This window comes from Pleurodeles waltl, chromosome 8, assembly GCF_031143425.1.
Source record: "Pleurodeles waltl isolate 20211129_DDA chromosome 8, aPleWal1.hap1.20221129, whole genome shotgun sequence".
Lineage (NCBI taxonomy): Eukaryota > Metazoa > Chordata > Amphibia > Caudata > Salamandridae > Pleurodeles > Pleurodeles waltl.
This window is the reverse complement of record NC_090447.1, coordinates 69,129,016-69,150,324: the sequence shown is the minus strand read 5'-3', so window position 1 is coordinate 69,150,324 and position 21,309 is coordinate 69,129,016. Positions and strand designations below refer to the sequence as shown.

Genomic DNA, 21,309 nt, shown 5'->3' with positions numbered 1-21,309 from the left:
AGGGTGCATGCGCAGCGTACCCTGCTGGAGGCTAGGGTGCATGCACAGCGTGCCCTGCTGGAGGCTAGGGTCCATGCACAGGGTGCATGCGCAGTGTACTCTGCTGGAGGCTAGGGTGCATGCGCAGCGTACCCTGCTGGAGGCTAGGGTGCATGCGCAGCGTACCCTGCTGGAGGCTAGGGTACATGCACAGTGTATCCTGCTGGAGGCTAGAGTACATGCACAGTGTACTAGGGTACATGCACAGTGTACCCTACAGGAGGCTAGGGTACATGCACAGTGTATCCTGCTGGAGCCTGGAGTACATGCACAGTGTACCCTGCTGTAGGCTAGGGTGCACTCCACAGTGTACCCTGCTGAAGGCTATGGCACATGCACAGTGTACCCTGCTGGAGGCTAGGGTACATGCACAGTGTAACCTGCTGGAGGCTAGGGTGCATGCACAGTGTACCCTGCTGGAGGCTAGGGTGCATGCACAGCGTATCCTGCTGGAGGCTAGGGTGCATGCACAGCGTATCCTGCTGGAGGCTAGGGTGCATGCACAGCGTATCCTGCTGGAGGCTAGGGTGCATGCGCAGTGTAACCTGCTGGAGGCTAGGGTGCATGCGCAGTGTAACCTGCTGGAGACTAGGGTGCATGTACAGTGTACCCTGCTGGAGGCTACGGTGCACCCCACAGTGTACCCTGCTGAGGGCTAGGGCACATGCACAGTGTACCCTGCTGGAGGCTAGGGTACATGCACTGTGTACCCTGCTGGAGGATAGGGTACATGCACAGTGTACGCTGCTGGAGGCTAGGGTGCATGCATAGTGTAAACTGCTGGAGGCTAGGGTGCATGCACAGTGTACCCTGCTGGAGGCTAGGGTGCATGCACAGTGTACCCTGCTGGAGGCTAGGGTGCATACGCAGCGTACCCTGCTGGAGGCTAGGGTCCATCCACAGGGTGCATGCGCAGTGTACTCTGCTGGAGGCTAGGGTGCATGCGCAGCGTACCCTGCTGGAGGCTAGGGTGCATGCGCAGCGTACCCTGCTGGAGGCTAGGGTGCATGCGCAGCATACCCTGCTGGAGGCTAGGGTCCATGTTAGGGTACATGAACAGTGCACCCTGCTGGAGGATAGGGTACATGCACAGTATACCTTGCTGGAGGCTAGGGTGCATGCGCAGTGTACCCTGCTGGAGGCTAGGGTCCATGCGCACGGTGCATGCGCAGTGTACCCTGCTGGAGGCTAGGGTACATGCGCAGTGTAGCCTGCTGGAGGCTAGGGTGCATGCGCAGTGTACCCTGCTGGAGGCTAGGTGCATGCACTGCGTACCCTGCTGGAGGCTAGGGTGCATGCACTGCGTACCCTGCTGGAGGCTAGGGTCCATGCACAGTGTACCCTGCTGGAGGCTAGGGTGCATGTACAGCGAACCCTGCTGGAGGCTAGGGTCCATGCTAGGGTACATGCACAGTGTACCCTGCTGGAGGCTAGGGTGCATGCACAGTATACCCTGCTGGAGGCTAGGGTGCATGCACAGTGTACCCTGCTGGAGGCTAGGGTACATGCTGTGTACCCTGCTGGAGGATAGGGTACATGCGCAGTGTAACCTGCTGGAGGCTAGGGTGCATGCACAGTGTACCCTGCTGGAGGCTAGGGTGCAGGCACAGTGTACCCTGCTGGAGGCTAGGGTCCATACACAGTGTACCCTGCTGGAGGCTAGGGTCCATACACAGTGTACCCTGCTGGAGGCTAGGGTCCATGCACAGTGTACCCTGCTGGAGGCTAGGGTGCATGCACAGCGTACCCTGCTGGAGTCTAGGGGACATGCACAGTTTAACCTGCTGGAGGCTAGGGTACATGCACAGCGTACCCTGCTGGAGGCTAGGGTGCATGCACAGTGTACCCTGCTGGAGGATAAGGTACATCCGCAGTGTAACCTGCTGGAGGCTAGGGTACATGCACAGTGTAACCTCTAGGGTACATGCACAGTGTACCCTGCTGGAGGCTAGGGTACATGCACAGTGTACCCTGCTGGAGGCTAGGGTGCATGCACAGCCTTCCCTGCTGGAGACTAGGGGACATGCGCAGTGTAACCTGCTGGAGGCTAGGGGACATGCACAGTGTATCCTGCTGGAGGCTAGAGTCCATGCACAGTGTACCCTGCTGGAGGCTAGGGTACATGCACTGTGTACCCTGCTGGAGGCTAGGGCACATGCACAGTGTACCCTGCTGGAGGCTAGGGAGCATTCACAGCGTACCCTGCTGGAGGCTAGGGTACATGCACAGCATACCCTGCTGGAGGCTAGGGTCCATGCGCAGTGTACCCTGCTGGAGGCTAGGGTCCATGCGCAGTGTACCCTGCTGGAGGCTAGGGTGCATGCACAGTATACCCTACTGGAGGCTAGGGTGCATGCACAGTGTCACCTGCTGGAAGCTGGGGTCCATACACAGTGTACCCTGCTGGAGGCTAGGGTCCATGCACAGTTTACCCTGCTGGAGGCTGGGGTACATGCGCAGTGTAACCTGCTGGAGGCTAGGGTGCATGCACAGCGTACCCTGCTGGAGGCTAGGGGACATGAACAGCGTACCCTGCTGGAGGCTAGGGGACATGCGCAGTGTAACCTGCTGGAGGCTAGGGAGCACTCACAGCGTACCCTGCTGGAGGCTAGGGTCCATGCACAGCATACCCTGCTGGAGGCTGGGGTCCATGCACAGCGTACCCTGCTGGAGGCTGGGGGACATGCGCAGTGTAACCTGCTGGAGGCTAGGGTCCATGCACAGTGTACCCTGCTGGAGGCTAGGGTACATGCTCAGTGTAACCTGCTGGAGCCTAGGGGGACATGCTCAGTGTAACCTGCTGGAGGCTAGGGTAGATGCACAGTGTACCCTGCTGGAGGCTAGGGTCCATGCTAGGGTCCATGCACAGTGTACCCTGCTGGAGGCTAGGGTGCATGCACAGCGTACCCTGCTGGAGGCTAGGGTCCATGCACAGCGTACCCTGCTGGAGGCTGGGGTCCATGCACAGCGTACCCTGCTGGAGGCTGGGGGACATGCGCAGTGTAACCTGCTGGAGGCTAGGGTCCATGCACAGTGTACCCTGCTGGAGGCTAGGGTACATGCTCAGTGTAACCTGCTGGAGCCTAGGGGGACATGCTCAGTGTAACCTGCTGGAGGCTAGGGTAGATGCACAGTGTACCCTGCTGGAGGCTAGGGTCCATGCTAGGGTCCATGCACAGTGTACCCTGCTGGAGGCTAGGATGCATGCACAGCGTACCCTGCTGGAGACTGGGGTGCATGCACAGTGTACCCTGCTGGAGGGTAGGGGACTTGCGCAGTGTAACCTGCTGGAGGCTAGGGTCCATGCACAGCGTACCCTGCTGGAGGCTAGGGTGCATGCACAGCGTACCCTACAGGAGGCTAGGGTGCATGCACAGCGTACCCTGCTGGAGGCTAGGGTACATGCACAGCGTACTCTGCTGGAGGCTAGGGTGCATGCACAGTGTATCTTGCTCCTTCGAAACACACCTCTTCCAGCACCCATTCTCTCTTCATTCACGCCTCTCATTTTCTCACTTCACATTTTACTTCTCTTTCTCCCTTTTCCTTGCTCTCCTGCCCTACTTCTGCCACCTTTTTCTTTCCAGTTTATTGTAAGTCTTGCCTCTGCCCTCTTAGTGTGAAGCACCTCTATACCTCTTGGTGCCCATCTGCTATGTGAAACAGGTAAATAAATACTGTGTGTAGCTCATCAGGGGGGACCCCCTTGTCATACATAACACTTTCGCTGCGTGGGAGAGTAAGGGGAAAATGGGAGAAGATCCTAGATGCCGACCTGGACTACGAAGAAGTATTAATGCTCGTGAGGGAAGTGTACCTTGAAGCCAGCTTTCCTCCGATTCCCACTTAAAATCCTGCTGGCAGCTGTTTATGGTCGAGGTCCCTTTACCGGAGGAGTTTGGTACCTGATCGTATGTGCTACACATGTAGGCGGGAGGACGGTGCGCATAGGCACTCTTATCCGGGCGTGTCGTGAATTTCAGATGTTCTGCAAAGTGCTGACCACTACTTATGGAGTCTCCATCCCTGTGGTGCCTTAGACAGCAGTCCTGGGGGTTTCAAACAATCTTGAGTTGCCAAAGTAAAAACCTACGGTTCTAGACGAGGTGGGCCAGGGGAGCTCTGTCCAGCCTTTGCATGGTTGTGGTCACTGTCGTCCGTGAAGGTGGGCTGTGAGGGAAGGGGAACACCCCTGCAAATTAACCAAGATCTGAGGGCTCTTGGACAAGGGAAGGTGAAGTAAAAATTGAAAGGAGATTGGCTTTGAGTCACTTTCTTCAGACAAAGCTCACTTCAGGCTGGATAGGGACTTCTAGCCAGCGAAGAATTCTCACTCGTTCCGTACTCTCATTTTTATGTCAGGCCCATTGGACCTGCTATATAAATGCAGCAGACTTATGACAACTTGATGCTATCTTTGCAGTACCATTTTGCTGACACCCTTCTACAGGTTATATGAAAAACTGTAAATAAATGCTTTGTAAAAAATATTTAAAAAACAAGGTAGGGTTCTGCCAGGGCCAGTCAAGGGATCTCTTCAGCACCAAAAGACTAAAAATAAATAAAACTGATCTTCACAGAGAATGCGAGATAGAGCGCCTCAGCAAAACTAGTCGTTTTCAAAGTTTTTGTGCTTAGCGTGCACATTTACAGGGAAATCTGATCGGTGCAGGCTTCTAGGCGCTGCTGTTGATGTTGGAAGGAACTGGACCATCTAAGCGGCTTGCTGATTGAAGCTGTAAATGGACTTATGCGGGGACTTGTGTGATTACGATCACTCCCTTCACCCCCCTGCCTCTGATGTTGCAAACACATACATGTACAGAGACACATCATGTTGTCTGTCCTCATGCCTCTTCGCCACATCTCTTAATGTTCCCCATCCCATCCTACCTTGGCTTGCATTCAGCCATGGGGCACTGAGTGCAGTTGTTGGGGTACCTGCTGTGTGTTGAGGCTTCTTACCAGACACAAGGCTTCCAGCTTCACCTAGACTGGATGGTAGAGATGCCAAGCTACCTTCTTACGGTGCTGTGAACCCACACCCTTGTATGCTGCCGTGCTACCCTCATCGACTTGCTTCTTCCTGGGCAGTTAGGGCAAAACCTCTGAGTTCATGCGTGGGGTGTTTTAATTGCCCCTCTTTGTAATGTCTTGAGCTCTCAACTAAATGACACTTATGCTTGCATTAAAGGCTGCCTAAGGGTATTCAGAGGAATATTTGGTCCGTCTTGTTTTTCCCATATGCGTTTTTCATTAGCAGAGACAAGGTATTAAACTGAAAAGTGTTAAAAGGATGTGGTGACTACATTTGATTATTTAATAGAAGTGGTAACATCAAAGTATCTTATCATCTCTGGCTCCCTCTAAATGAAGTAAATCCCACCAAGTAGGGATCCCGCAGTTGACTCTCACGCTGGGATTGAGGCTTGAAGGTTTCCAGATTTCACTGGGGATGATGAAAAGTTTGTTCTAAAGGCCTCCAACCACAGTCCCCCATGAGTGGTGGACGGCGGGTGTTTTCTAGCAGTTGACTTGGTCTTTATGGTGGACTTCTAAGAGGACTGGAAAATGTTGCTATGATGTTCAAGGTACGGAGGGGGGGGGAGCAGTTGGAGCACCCGATGATGTAGTGCATGTGTGGTTTGACCCAGTGCTTAATTTGTTAAAAAAAATATTAAATGATAATAATAAAATAAGTACCAGGGCACTCCCCAGCAGACCACTGCAACCTGCACCACTTATTGCTCCTGCCAGCACCGCCAGTACCAGCAGAAACACAATTACTAACATCTCACACCCACCAGTGTGATGATTCAGGCTAATCCAGGCCCCCAAAGCTGTAAGAGTTGCTTTCAGTATTAGTCATTTTTTATTTATATTTAATAAAGTACTGTTGTGCTCATCTTTAAATTAGATAAACAGCGCCACCATGTGGCAGACTGTCACTAGTGCTGGACAATTAAGGGCGGGTGCTAAGCACTGGAAACCGCCGGCTCAAATTAAGCACTGGTTTGACCACACTACTGTTAAAAATAATAATTTAAAAAAATCACATTTCTTCATTTGAAGGATCCCAGAAGTACACTGCGTTTGCCTGTTTCTATAATTTTCCTGTTTCTAAAGACACTCTGCCCTGTTGTCCTTTGCTTCCAGGCAGGCCCTCAGCGAGGTGACAGCCGCCCTTCGGGAGCGCCTACACCGTTGGCAGCAGATCGAGATGCTCTGTGGCTTTCAGGTGGTGAACAACCCAGGCATCCACGTGCTGGTGACGGCGCTGAACATCGACCCCAGCCTGATGGGGGCCAACCGCCAGAACCCGTCGCACTTCATCATGACAGACGACGTGGACGACATGGACGAGGAGATCATGGCGCCCATCCCTATGCAGTGTACGTAGCCTGGTAGTCATCTGGCTCCAGCAACACTGTCTTTTATCCACACTTTACTGTTATTGATTTAAATGACAATTTACGTGTCAGATTCTGTACAGAGTGGATCGGTGCATGGTTTGTTTGAGCAGTAAGAAGAACAGATTTGCATTGACTCAGTTTCCCTATAGATTAAAGGGGCATCCAGAGTAGAGGGAAAAATATTTTCAACTATTCCGAGTCCTTTCAGTATATAAGAGTCCGGATTCTGCCAGAGAGCTCTTTGGATCAACGTTAACATCACTTTTGCAGTTTTCCAGCCCCCTGGGTGCAGTAGGAAATGAATATGTGTGAAACAGTAGATGAGGGTTACCTGAAGGTCTCAGTTTTTGAAATCCTGTGCCTGGCTCACATATGAGCAATACACAAAAGTTCACGTGTTGACATTGTGGCTTATAGTGACTACTCTGTGCTGTTGGTGTCCAGAGATCGCTGGAGTATGTTGGACAGATGTTGGATTCTTGCTGTGACAGGCTGACCCCTCTCCGCAGCTCCTGTGGTGGCTCAGATGAAAAAAAACTAAAGGTTCAGATAAAAAGTGCTTAAAAGTCATTTCTTGGGCAAAGTAGAAACACTTTCTCAACCCACCAAAGTGCTCCCCAGTTGAGATTTCCATGTAGGTCTCACCACCACACGCCCATAATTCATGTTTAGATGAAACTATAGCTGTGAATTGTTGTTAAGGAGCACTGACCTAATATGGTGGGATTAGTGTTTGTAGTGTTTCTGCCTTTTGAACTGAGTATTGCTTGAAACCTGACTCTTAAAGGTTTGCTTTTATCCTGCACTCTTGTCAGTTCTCTCTTCATTTTCCTCATCTGACTTGTGTTCTATTCTATCCAGGGTTGTCATTTTCACTCTTTTAATTACTAGAGTTGATTGTGTATTTTTTAATGTAAGAGACACTGTTTGCCATCATTCTGGTCTTACACTTGTTCTGAACTGTATCTCGTATTCCATCCCCCCTTGGTGCCAAGGGGAAACCCCCTGCCTCCCTTCAGATTACAATTTGACCAGCTCGTGACTTTGACATGTGTTCTTTCAGTGTCTCCTCTATTGGTGCATGATTTGGGGTTCAGCTCTGAAGGGTAGAAAATGTCATGCCACTCCCCTTGGTTACCTCTCCTGCGGATAACAACTAAATCGCAAAGATGTTCATGTGGTCAGACAATTTAGATACTGGTAGGTGCTAGTGAAGAAATGACTATTGTTATCCTGGGGAAACAGGTTTGTTCTGGCTTCATGGTTGTGAACAGTCAAGTTTTAGCGTCCGGCTACAGACGATAGTGAGTTCGCTACAGTACTGTACATTGTGGAAAGACACACACCAATCACTCGCTGTTATGGAGGCATTTCCCTTGCACTGTTTCTCCTGTAGGTAAGGCTCTTTTGAAAACTACCTCTGTCCCCATGTGTTCATTCAATTGTGCATGCAGTTCTCCCTTGTACTCTAGTTACTTTTACCCTCTACTGCTCCTTGTCCCATGCCTTTGCTGACTTCCCTCACACTCTTTTCTTTTTCTGTCTTTTTCCCTCCTTAGTCCCCCCCCCCCCCCCCCCTCTGCTTGCTGTCTCCCCCTCATCATGCCCTGTAAACGGTCTTGGTCTTTCCCCAACACTTTCCATGGCTTTGGAACCATCACCTTGGGCTGCACCACACTGTCGTTTCAGCCCACTGGAAGTTTACTGTGTGTGTGGCATTAAAATACAATAGTCTAACTTCTTAAGACATTTAACTGGATAACACCTGTAAGATTGGGTTTCTGAGTCTTACCTCCTTACACAGGACCAGCCAGTCACACCCCTTGCCACCCAATCTGAAAGCCAGCTGTGGAGTCTCCCAGTTGCCCCAGGGAAGTGGACCAGTTAGTTCTCACAGCCATGGCTTCCATTTTTTGGTGATTAGCCTCTTGGTGGCATTGGCATAGATAAACTATAAGGAAACTAATTGACAGTGAACATGTAAAGACATCCTTTCTCATGTAAAATACACAGCCATGAAATGTACCTTTTGCACAGTAAATTCAACAGTGAGCCAAGGAACTAGATGGTTTTGTTTTTTCCATTTCCTGTTTCTCCATATGTTTGTAGTCAGTTTCTTGATGGTATTCTTTTCCAACTTTCCTATTTTACTCCAGCTCTGTGTCCTATTGGATATCCACTACTGATTCACCCTACCGTGTATTTTTTTCATGTTGCGCTTTAGTCTTCATTCCTGTTTTTTCCCTATGTGGACCTTGATTTTGCCTTCCTCTTAACTTAAGCTGTGAATTTTCTCTTAAATTTGAATTAGAGATTATTTTAACTGGTTTATTTCCACTTACTCATTGATTAAATGCAGACAGTAGTTTTTCTGGGCAAGTAGGGTGACCTGTGTCGGCCTGGTCTACGCCCTTTATCGGCTTGTATTGTTTAAACACTGCTCCCCGTCCCAGGACATTCCAGGCACAAGTTCAGTCCTCGCATCATTGTTTCACATGCATGTATCGAGCACTGATGATACAGTTAAACTTGGGTTTGCAACCAACAAACTTTTGTTTCTCCCTCCTCTTGATTGGCTGGAACCAGATGCGGCCTGGCTGATGGGGAACAGGGTCAGTGACCGGCTGCCTGCCTTCTCGGACAACCATTCCCTCTGCAGATATCCCGGTTTGATTTCCATCTTCCATTTCTGGGTTTTCCTCACCCTTCTCTCTCATTTAAATTTTCTACCAGTCTCGTTCACTAAAAGTCACCTTCCTTTCCAGCTTCTTACTACTTATTGCACAATAAACACCTAATCCACAGTAGCTGAAGGGAGGAGTGGGCACCTGTTACTAACGCCTGATACGGAGTCTGACGTGAATAAGAAGCCTGGTGTGCTCTACAACACTTGCCGTACATTATGGTGGTGGTGGTTTTTTGTTGGTGGTTTAACACAGTTGTCTGTAAGTACAAGTTGTATTGGTTCAGTTGTAGCGTGGTTTAACCTATGAGAAGTTACACTGGAAGTGCTGCTCGGATAGTGCTTGAGTCTACTGTCCTTTTCGGATCCACAGATGAGCACAGAGGTTCTAGCGGGGACGTCTTGGCCACGGTGTCCTTCCAGCGTGGTTCATGAGCGTTCAAGCCCATGCTGCACCAGAGACTTATCTTGATGATCCGAAGTGTCTACCCCACTTTGTGACTCTGGTCAAGAGGTTCATAGGATATTGCTCTAGGAGCTCAAAATGCAGCATTAGGGTTCTTCCGGCAGAAGGTGGAGTGCAGGACACCTTCACTTGGAAAAGTAATTGTTGAAAGAAAATCAGAAGTGTTTTGTTCTGAGGCTATGGAACAATTTTTAAGTGTGTCATAATACATCCAACCATGGACCGCTGGTGAAGTATTAACTACAAAAACAGTCATTTGGTAAAGTACTTTAAATATGATACAACCACAAAATCTGCAAAGTTAGTAAACATCACTAAAGAAGGGAAATTCAAGTAAGGATCCAAACATTCTGGCTTTCATCGGCTGGGGCAAAGGGCCAGTTCCTCTCGCTGCTTGGCTAGTTTACGAGAGGAGTCGGAGTACCTTACCGTATTCTGAAGATCGTTCCACCCCAAACACTGCATGCCCTAACTCCAACAACATACTTACCGATTTATGCTGTTGGTAAATTGCTACTCCTCACCGCCGTGCTCCCTATGGCAGGTTCTCTGCATCCCCCTCCATGGATGTCTGCCTGGAAGAAGAGCCTACCTGATGCTCACTGGGGATGCATGTCTTCTACGTGGACATCCTCAGGCGAGCAAGGTTCATTCCACAAGTATGACTGTAGCGAGCCTCTGGCAGGGAAAGTTTTGGTATGTAGTAACCGTCTGCTTACAACCTTGAAGCCTGGAAATCAACCTGGAGCAAAAACAAATTGCAAAAAGTCTGAGTTGAAGGAGATTGGGAACAGAATTTTTTTTCTAAGTTCCCATTTAAATAGTTAACTATGAGATACATTTTAAGGGAATATGTTGGATCTCTACGACACGGTGCACATATAGATGTCCCCCAAACAACCAACTAAAGCATCCTGCTTGTTTACTTAAGTAAATGGCAGGGCAGTGAGTAGGATACTGTGTGTAGATAATCCCTGCTCATTATCCCAGTAACCTGACTCTAATGGTATATGGCAGAGGCGCCCATGTAGGTCCATGATCGGTAGGTCCATGCCATATTTTAGGAAAGCCGCTAAGGTAAACTTGCACTCAGTAAGCATAAATGGAGCACATTTACTTGGTGGCTATTTGTCGATCTCTGGTATAGATCTTCGTTCCACCATGCATATGACATTGTACGCAGCACCTAGTTTTTAGCATTTACCGTACCATTCATTGTGCATACCGAGCACCAGTGCGTCCCACCTGAAAAGAAGCCAGTGATCTCAGGAGCAGCTGAGAGTGAGCGCGTGTGTATGTCTGCAAAGTAACATTTCTTAGATGGACATCTCTCTACAGAATTGCATGCATGTATGTATAATGTTCCTGTCTCTCTCGTTCCAGCCCCTAACCTGTCCAGCGCGGTTCGCCATCGCATCGGGGAGCCACAGCATGCCCTCGGATCTCAGAGGTTGGTAGAGAGTTATATGCCAGGGCAGAGCGAGCCGGGCTCGCCGGTCCATTACCGGCCGTCCAGAGTCTCCCTCCGACGAATGCGCAGCCTTTCTCATGGACAGTCTTTCACTTCTGACCTTCCGGGGACCACCCCGTCAACCTCATCCTCCACCTCTGCCTCGTCCTGTTCTTCTTCCTCCTCCTCTGCACCCTCTGCTCCAGCTTCTCACGCTCATCCTGTCTATTTTCATCACTCAACCACTTACTATGTGATGGACTCCATCCCTGACCTGCCCCCACCAGATGTCACCTCTGGAATCCCCACTCGCTCGCCGAGCATTGGGTACTGCAGCATTTTCTTCTGTGTCTTGTCCTCACATGCATCTCAGCCTGCCACTAACATTTGTTTGTTGCTTGCCTTCTCTGGGTTCCATTTTCTTTTCTAATCTTTGTGGCATAGAATATACTCGCCCTGTCAGACATCTGATGTCTGTTAGGAGGCTTGCTTTTACTAATGTGTGACTATACTGTATTTATTAGTGTGCTCTTGCAGGCTGCATTTAGTATTGTGTGATGATAAAGTGCATTTAATATTGTGTGATGATAAAGTGCATTTAATATTGTGTGATGACAGACGGCTGCATTTAATATGGTGTGAAAGAAGACTTCAGTTAATATCTCATATAGTAGTGACCTACATTTAATATTGTGTTTATGGTAAACTACGATTAATAATGTGCGATGGGACAGAGCGTTTTTATATTGTAAGATGTTAGACTACATTTCAATTGCATAATAGAGTAGATAAAAACATATAACATACAATAATGTTCCTTTAGGTTACACCTTATGATATGAGTGCTTGTAATAAGGGAGGAAGGTAGATGTTTTCTCTGTGTTGGCATCAAAATTGATGAGCAAACTTTCTCAACAAGACTTGCATGGCAGTAGGACTTCAGCACTCATTATGTGTCTGTAATTAGTTTCTGCTAGGTGCCATTGTTGGATAGTTACACAGTTTTAAGAACTGCAAAAATATGAGTGAAAGCAAGTGAAAGCCCCCTGTCTGCCTACTCCAAGAGCCTCGCGTTCTGCCACTTCAGGCCTTGCATGATGAGTTGTTTTGAGCAGGAACCTGTAGCTATCCCAGAATCCTATTTTACTGATCAATTCTCTATTCCAACATATGAAAATTTACAGGGGATTGTGGAGTGTAGAGGGTTTGCTAGGTTAGTGGCAGGTGCTCTCTGTTGTAATGTAGTTGTATGTTAGCTACATGCAGGTTAATGAGTATAACTATAGACAGGGAACATCTGTGGGTTTAATCGGTCATCATATTATTGATATCATAGATAGTTAAAACTAATTGATTTTCAAGTCTTTTTTTTTTTTTTCCTTCAAGGTGATACCTAGTTTGAGTTGCATTGGATGTATTGTTATTGAGTAGATATATTCTATTAGTAGATGTTATAACTCAGTTTTATATCACATACCTATTATTTGTGGCTAGAAAATTTAACAGCTAAAGAATGCAGAGAGATACGCCCAAGTCATAATGTCGATTGGTGAATGTTCGAATCATGCATCGATCTAGTCTCTGTGTTTAACACGACAGCACAAGGCTTTCAACTATTAATGATTTTTAGATCATAAACAAATACCAAACAATCAACCTTCATTGCAACCCACTTTATTAGCTTCCACCTAACAACAGCTTTTCTTGACTGTTGTTGAAGGTCTGATGTTGCTAATATATTGAAATATATGCATATAGTGGAATTTGAGTCAGCCCCTTGCTCCTCGTTAATGGCTTTCTCTTCAACTCATTGCCCTTCTTCTTATTCAGTGGCTTTCCTACCCACCCTCTGTCTCACCTCTGGAGCATATCCCCTTTACTGTTTTTTTGGTTGGATAACTTGTGTCCTTCCACTGCTTATGTTCAGGGAACTGCTTATCTCTTTTCCTCCTACCATGGGAGTGCATGTGTTTCTTGCTCTCTCCCCGTTAGCTGCTTCCCTCATCCTCTGTTGCTCTGCTTCCCCTATCCTCTGTTGCTCTGCTTCCCCTCTCCGTCTCAGTTGTTTTTTTTTGGTAGGACCTGTCTGCTGCAGTTTGCTGATAGGTGTGTCCTTTCTTAAAGCGCTCTTCCATGCTTGTTTTATTCATTGACATTTGTTTTTACTGCTCCATGGGCTGCCGCCATCTTGGTATGGTAAATTAAAAAAACAAAATGGCAGCCACTTCTGAATAGAAGATATTTGTAAAAAGTTCTAGCAAATCCAATAGGTTTGATTTTAAAAGGCATCGCCAGTTGTCTTTGGCACTGTTTGTAAAGTTAGCATTTGGTGGAGTTAATACTCCGCAGTTAATAAAATAGTCGGCACTTGAACTTTTCATTTCCCAACTGCAAAGACTGCCCTTGAGTTGGCAGTTTATTTTGTGATGTAGAGAGCATCGTGTTGATAGTCTAATTGCATGGTGATAGGTTTTCATCTTTTATTTGCATTGAATGCTTTTGTGCTGCTTTTGGATAGGATGTAGCTATTGAAATAGCTCCACAAATGAATTCACCTGGTTTTAATCCTTGTTGTTCAGTTTAGCCTCCAGTGCATTTGAGTTTGACAGAAGAAGGAAATAAATTCAGTAGCACACTATGGGTAAGCTATGTACTCGGCTTGTGGCCGTTTCAGCGATTGTGCGTGGAGGAAGCTATCCGCTACATTAAGAATTAAACGTACCAGCTATTGATGTGTCCCGAAGTTCCAGCACCATATCAGTATGCTGCACCCACACTTTCTCTCGGACTATAGGTTTATCAGCGCTGCAAAGAAAGTAATAGCCGGAAACGAAGAAGGCGTGATGCGATCCTGGCAACAAATGTTACCTAGATTGCTTCCAGAAATGCTATCCTGGCTTCATTGTCTTTTCCCTAGTTTCCCCACTCAGGCTCTTCAAAATGGACTTAAAGGGTAGCGGGGAGGCTGAGCGCATAGTATTCCATGCACACGCACCACAATGATGCTGTGCACTTGCACGCCTAAACATGCGGGAGGTTCAGGTAAATGCACTCATTGTAATGAGGACAAAGGGTCGCTCTCATATGTCCTGGCGCACCCAGTAGCAACTTTTGTGACCCTCACTCAGTTACCACCAGCTCCACCCCCATACTTTGCGGTATTTAAATTTACTATAATCGTGCTTCTTCAGTGCTGCATGGATGAACGTCTGGTCCTTACCTCTACGGTCAATTTGTGTTGCATTTATTTACCTAATAAATAGAGTGCAGAATGCACAGTAGGCAGATCCAATTATGTTACTGGTGCTGAACTGTGTTTTCTGCTTTGGCTTTGTAGATCCTCTGTGAAGCTGTATTTTGTTTTGCCCATTTGTCAGGTGTTCTCATTTGAGAGAGTCCAACCTGTGAGGGAGTTCTTTGGCAAGCCGGTGAGCTCAGTGCGCCTAAAGTTCAGTTGCCATTGCAGGGAGGTATTAAACGTGCTATAAAGCTGGGACAGTATTCTGGAACCAAATGAAGTACAAATAAAAAGCATCTTTCAACACTTTTTATAGACTCCCTCATTGCTCCCTTTTGGACTGGTAAATCTTTGCCAGAGTAGCCAGCACATTCCCTGAATCGATGTGGCTTTCGTGGTCCAGACATGATCTGGAGATGTTTTGATCTAGTTGAAGGTCTTTGGTACTGCCCAGCTAAGGCTCATTGCCCTCGTGTTAGCACTCAGTTTCTTGGTTTACTCCAGAGGACCAACATTTTTCTGGGCTACACTTTTTGCATTTTGGGATATTGACTGTCAGCATACAAGATTCCTAAAAGGCGGACCTCGGGTTTTTACTATTTGTTCACAAGAAAATATTTTCCCAGTATCTGTCTCTTGTCAACAAAACACGAAAGAGACGAGCAAAAGCAGGGCTGCCCAGACAAAAGCTGCAGACCTGATAGTTAGAGTGGGTCTTTAACTAGAAGCAGCTTCAGCGGACTGCACTCTGTAGAAGCACAAATGGACTTAGTTGTACCTTGTTCGCTCACGTGCACCACTGGTTCTAATCTTATCTGATCTTACAGAAGGTCCACTTCTACTTTGCTTGATAGATCACGCTTCAGTGCTCCGAATCATTCAGTGGAGCTCATTTGTTGCAGGTCCCAACTTCTGTGAAAGTTGTACGGAAAAATATGTGATTCAGTAAGAGAGAGAGGTTCTGTTCCCATCAGACCAGAGAACAAAACAGAGTGAGAATCCTAAGGATTGTTTCCTGGTGCCCTCATGCATCCATAGGGATGCCATGCATCATCTTTGGGCGTGCTCCTTGTAGGGCCATGGCTGTAATGCCCTACGTGCCCCACAAAGGGTAATTTTGGCAGAGATCTTTTTTCTGTTTTGCTGCATGATGAATGGGGTAAGTGTGAGGGTGTCCTAAATGTGTGGGGGTGGAGTGAAAGTGTTGGTACAGGCGAGGGAAAATAAAACTGTCTAAGAAATGGCAAATTAGTTTTTTCATGTGATGGCTCTTTTGGCAGGATTAAAAACCTTAAGGATCAGGGCCACTGGGAGGGCGTAATGTGCCCAAGTAGCCTCAAGTGTGTGAGTGTGGTCAGGTTGACATGTTTCGCACCCTAAGATCCCTCAGGATCCATGACGCTTCTTCAGGACCTAAGCAAAAGTGGGTACAGCCCTACCCCACACCTAAATCGTAATGTGCCGTAAAGGTATTCCCCATTCAACTGTTAGAGCAGCAAAACTCCTTTTAGTGTGTCCTTCTGTCTGTGCACACAGCTATCCTGTTGGAGACAGGATCCAACACTTTCTACCAGGGTCAAGGTGCTATACGATATCAGGGTGGTATCCGAAAATTTTGGACAAGTGGGTCCTACAGATTAGCAAGGCTACGCCCTACTGTTTATTGCCACCCCACTGCATCGTCCACCATCTCCAGAACAGCTGATGGAGGACCATATGTCCCTTTTGCAGCAGGGTGTACAGGCCCTGATGGCCAAGGGAGCCATAGAGAGGGTGCAGATATTGGAAGAACACTATGGTTACTATTCCCAAAATTTTCTTGTGCTGAAGGACAGAGGCCTTTGCCCATCACGTCCAGATTTCAGAGGACACTGCAAAACACCTGCAGTGATGGTTGCCGGAGCGTGATTTGATCAGCGGCAGACCACTCTCTCAGCACCACACAGAGCTGACAGTGGTGACAGATGTATTGCTTCTAGTTTGGGGTGACCTCTTGGGAGTCGTGGAAATTAGAGGCATCTGGTCTCCAGTGGGGGCCCAACTCCACATCAAACCTCTGGAGCTCAGAGCCATTTTTTGGCGTTCAGTGCCTTCCTGGTACAGGTGTTCCTGGACAACACCAGTTCCATGTACTACTGCAATAGGCAGGGTGTAATGAGGTCAAGGACTCATTTTCCTGGTGGTACACCTCCTAGTATGATCTTTAAACGCAAGTGCTGACAAATGGTTGTTACACTTGTTCCACTCAGAGGTGACACAGTGTACCTTCTGCAAATGGGAAGATCCTTCGCTCAGTCTTTTTGCCAATTCTGAGAACGTGCAGTGTCAGCACTTTTGTGCATTGGAGTTTCCAAGGCGTCTCTCTATCAGAGGTGTATTCCATCTAGAGTAGAACTCATGACTCTTTCGGCCACTACCTCTCCTGCATCAAGTCATCTTTGTGGCACTGGATTGGGCCAGGGGAGTGTGGTGTCTGGAACTCCTGGGCATAAGCATCTGTCCTGCCATCAGGCTGCCGCTTCACGGGGAGGTGGGATGTTCCGTCATAACAGCAGCGCAGGCCCCAGACTGTCTTGCTTAGAGATTGAGCTTGGAGACTACCGAGGCTGTCAGTTTCATCTTGGTAGGCCTCTGTCTATAAAACCAGTATAGGTCTTTCATTGGGATAAATTTGTGAGTTAGTGTACTGACCACCAGATTGACCCTTTTCATGCCACGCTGTCCAAAGTGTTGTTGTTTGCGTTACATCACCTTTTGTGATGTTTTTCTTGAAAGGTTTACAACAAATGTTTCCACCTTCGCCACTCACTATGCCCCAGTGGGATGTGAATTTGGTCCTTATTCTCTTAATGTGCACTCCTTTTGAACTGCTGCATAACTACTCCCTACAGCTTCCGGCCCTCAAGACGTTCTTTCTTGTTGCCATCACATTGGCGTGGCAGGTGATTGAGCTACAAGCCCTCTCTGTCAACCCGCCATACACCATATTTCACTCAGGCTAACTGCTCCTGAGTACGCGGGCCTCCTTCCTTACAAAAGTGATAACCCCACTTCACATTGGGCAAAAAATCACTCTGCTAACGTTCTTAATTCCACCTCACTCCTCTTATGAGGAGGAGAGTTGATCGGCTGATCCTAAATGACCTCTTAGCTTTTGATCAATCATACTAGAGAATGTTGTGTGGATGATTGGCCCAACGTGGGATTTGCTGGAGTAGAAGAGGACTGTCTCTTGGTGGATTGTACTTGTATTCAAATCTGCGACACACTGGCCAAGAAGCAGCCCTCGGAAGGTTGCAGGCTCATTCAATCAGAGGCAAATCCGCCTCCGTTGTGTTGGCATGTGGAGAATGAGTACCTGTTCTGGACATTTGCCAGGCTGATATGTGGGCATTGTTCGACACATTCACAAAGCACTACTCTCTGGACAGCCAGGTCTGACGAGAGGGGCACTTTGCCTGATCTATCCTGCATGACCATTTAGTTTGAGCCTGTTCACAGACCGTGGTGGTACGTTGGTATCCAGTCAAAGGGTGAGATTTCTACAATTAGAAGTCTCTATCTGAAGAACGTTGACGCTCTTTCTAGAGATTTAACTGTAGATTTGTCACCGACCCTCCGTCTTCTTCGTTCTGTGAACTGCACCCTTTTCTACCTAAAGAGGTTCCTTGTTGGACTCGACTTCTTGGAGTGCGGACAGCCTAGATGTCAGCTCAGACGGGTGGCGCTTATATGCAACTCCGCATGTCGCTTCCAGAGCAGACCGGCGTTAGACACACACAATACCACCTACAGGTGCCTAGGGGAACTATTAAATATTATCAGGTTCCAGTCTGACACCTGTGGAATATTCCAGGGGAATATTTAAAAGGTGCAGAATCTATGGTTAGATGAAGTATCTACCAGAAAGAGCATTACCCAAAAGTAAGTTGCTTGTACAACACGAAAACTAAAATGATCAACTTATTGACTTACGTGTCTCCCACCTCCCTGGATTGGTCAGACAGAGTTCTCCTCTAGAAGACCTCCACCATGGAACCAGCCCCCATACTTAAGGGGAATATGAGAAAGAAGCTAGTCATCCCAGAAACTGTCTTCTAGCTTACTTCCCAGCTGCACATCCTCCAAAGAATCATAGCAGTAGCACACAGCTGTGTTACTGGATATAGAATAAAATATATTGAGACTGAACATGCCTAAGTGAGGCGGCCTTCCACAATCTGGGAACCAAATACAAATAGGAATTAGATAAAAATTAACACAATCATGTTCCTCCAGCAATGGTGGTGTCTAATTAAGGCTAGAGGGCATATGTTCACAACTGAAGATCACTACATATAAAGGTAACTCTCCAGACCTTGTTGTCCTCTGTGAAAATTAATCTTCTGCATCACATGCAATGTTGAGGGAATGAGGGGAGCCTTGACTAAAGGTGTTTTATAAATTGCAATTATGTTTTGTGTGCAACCAAATGTAGAGTTGTTCAAAAGGTAAAATATGCGAAAACTGCCAAAAGATGCCCAGCTTTACAACCTTTCTTGCAAATGACCAATAGAAAGAAGAAAGACCGGTAATGGCTTGAATGGATGACAGAAAATATTTCTAAGGTTCCCTCTGAAACCAGGGAGGTAGTTAACAAGTTTCTGATTGAAGATACGATCACTGAGAACCATTGTTTAAGGTAAATACGTGCATCTTCTCTTGTCTCTGCAGATGTTGGCTAGATACTTAAAGGTAAGTCACCAAGGCATAGATGAACAAGTTGAGAATTGATTGAGGCAAAAGATCTGTTATGGCATACTATGATTTTTCCTACTGTTCATAGGGATATCAACATATTTTGGGCATATCAATATAAATTATTTTATTTGTTTAGATATTCATTGTATGTATTAAGTTATGTGATCTGAAACTTCCCATGGAAAAGAAGACTGGTAGTTTGTTGGTGGTGTTTTCTTGTTAAATATAATATTAGTCAGATTATTTGCTATCTCGAATTTTGTCAGCCTCTCTGGGAAGTACACTCAGGTTTAAACTTCTTTGATGCTGTCCTCAGGTACAGAATATTTCATGTCTGTTTGATCAGATGTTCACATATTTAATTAGAAATAAAATCAATGTGTGTTATTTCATTGTTTACTTGCTCCACCATCCCATATGCCATACAACAAAAGCTGAAATGGAAGCCTTTGCCTTATTAGAAGCCTTGTTGTCTCTCCACAGAATGCCCCGAAACGAGTCAGACAAGAAACTCCAGCGATGAAATGACAGTCCATAAAATCGTCAAACTATACATTTAGAAGTGGGTGTTTGTGAGCGATAAATACCTTGAAAAACCCTGTCTTTGTGGGAGGACTAAGGTCCCACTCGAGAGTCTGTCTTCCCTCAGTCATCCTACCTATGCATGGCGAGAGTTCGTCCAAAGAATGACAAAGCCTTTTCTCCTAATAAAGCTTTTCTAACTGCTATAGGCACTAGTGTGATCTTTGTCTTTGCAGTGCACCCTTCTTTGTGTTTTGTGTGTGTGTGTGTGTGTGTATGCAATGTTGCGGATAAATCTGTTAGCATAGTTGCGTAATTATACTTCTGCTCGTGGCTCAGACGGACTCTGTTCCGCCCTGTCTGAAAACGCTGTATTATTCACCTTGATGAACGACGCGGACAAGATTTGAAGATCAAGAATGTTGTCTGTAGTGACATGGTGTCCACCATAATAAGTGGTGGTAGGAAAACCAGTTAGGGAAAAGGATCTGCAGATGCACGACAAGAAAAGCACTGATCGGGTACTCGCATCTCTGTTTGCTCTCAAGCCATAAATCATTTATAAAGAATGTTTTACTAACCTTGAGAAGTGGTGCTGAAGTTGATCCCTAATATTGTGAGAGATTACATTTATGTATCTGATAGAGACTTCTAGCTTGTAGATTCCTTGCCTTAAAATATTCCCCAAGTGTCTGACTCGATCTGGAAATTCTTAGAAGTGCCCCTACCTGCAGGTAGGTGACATCGTTTGGCTCTGTTTCAGCATTGTCTGTGCTGTAAATGAAGTGTACAGGGCCTATATGTGCCACCCCTGCACGATGTCATCAGCTCTTTTCATTGCACACCAGTTACCGCTCATCCGTGAAGAGCTACCCCCCAGTCACTTCCTGACAGTTTTTTCCTCAACCTTTTGTCGACATGTTTTTGGTGAATATATTCTTATGGTGTGACAAGGATGTCCCCTAAAAAACCTGCAGTTTAGAAGCCATGTGCTGCATGTCAATGGCAGATGTCCATGACAGACCAACACTTGGTTTGTCTGCGGTGCTTGAAGAGGGACCACCACTCCAAGACCTGCAAGGACTGGAGCGTCATGCTTCCAAAAGCATCCACTCTCAGCTTCTCGGCCCTCGAACTGCGGACCTCTAGACCTGGGACCTTTTTAGGTGGGAAAGAGTGCAGTTCACAGAATTGGTAGGATGGAGGGTCGGCGAGGTATCTGCGGTTAGATCTACCAGAAAGAGCATTATTGAAAGTAAGTAACCTGCTCTTCTGATAGAGACTTCTAAACAGAGATTCCTCATATCCTTTGACTAGATACCAAAGCAGTACCTCTGAGGTGATGGGCCTGTGTACTGGCTCAAACAAAAAAGTCCTGCAGAACCGAGCAGGCACAGTGCCTGGTCATCAGAGCTGTTTTTGCAGGCAGTAGTGCTTTGTGAACGTGTGGAGTGACACCCACCTAGCAGCTTGGCAAATGTCCGGAATAGTTACTCTGTATTCCACATGCCAGCGCTGTGGAAGCAGCCTTGGCTGTGGTAGGAATAGCCCGTATCCTTCCAAGGCCGTTGTGTAGCAGATTTTAATGCAGACCACAATCCACTGAGAGTGTGTCCTCTTCTGCACTGCCTTGCCCTTCTTTGCTCCAACTAATCATCCACACAGTATTCTCTGGTTTGATAGATACAAAAACTGATAGGCCAGTGAGCCACATGCCTGAACGCTTTAGCTGAGCCAGTACCAAAGACCCTGAACTGA

The 21,309-nt window shown here is 47.0% G+C and overlaps 1 protein-coding gene across 10 annotated transcripts in view; it reads left to right on the top strand.

The window, feature by feature from the left end:
* Nucleotides 1-21,309, top strand: part of STIM1 (stromal interaction molecule 1) — a 390,030-nt gene that overhangs the window by 352,608 nt on the left and 16,113 nt on the right. For 2 of the 10 annotated variants that reach the window (XM_069203711.1, XM_069203709.1), the window contains 3 exons: nucleotides 6,196-6,431; nucleotides 9,039-9,119; nucleotides 10,985-11,378. In XM_069203711.1, coding sequence (XP_069059812.1) covers nucleotides 6,196-6,431; nucleotides 9,039-9,119; nucleotides 10,985-11,378 — 711 coding nt within the window. Of the gene's footprint in view, nucleotides 1-6,195; nucleotides 6,432-9,038; nucleotides 9,120-10,984; nucleotides 11,379-19,512; nucleotides 19,755-21,309 lie in introns of those variants that run through there. The other 8 variants (XM_069203718.1, XM_069203717.1, XM_069203714.1 and 5 more) reach the window with 6 other exon arrangements.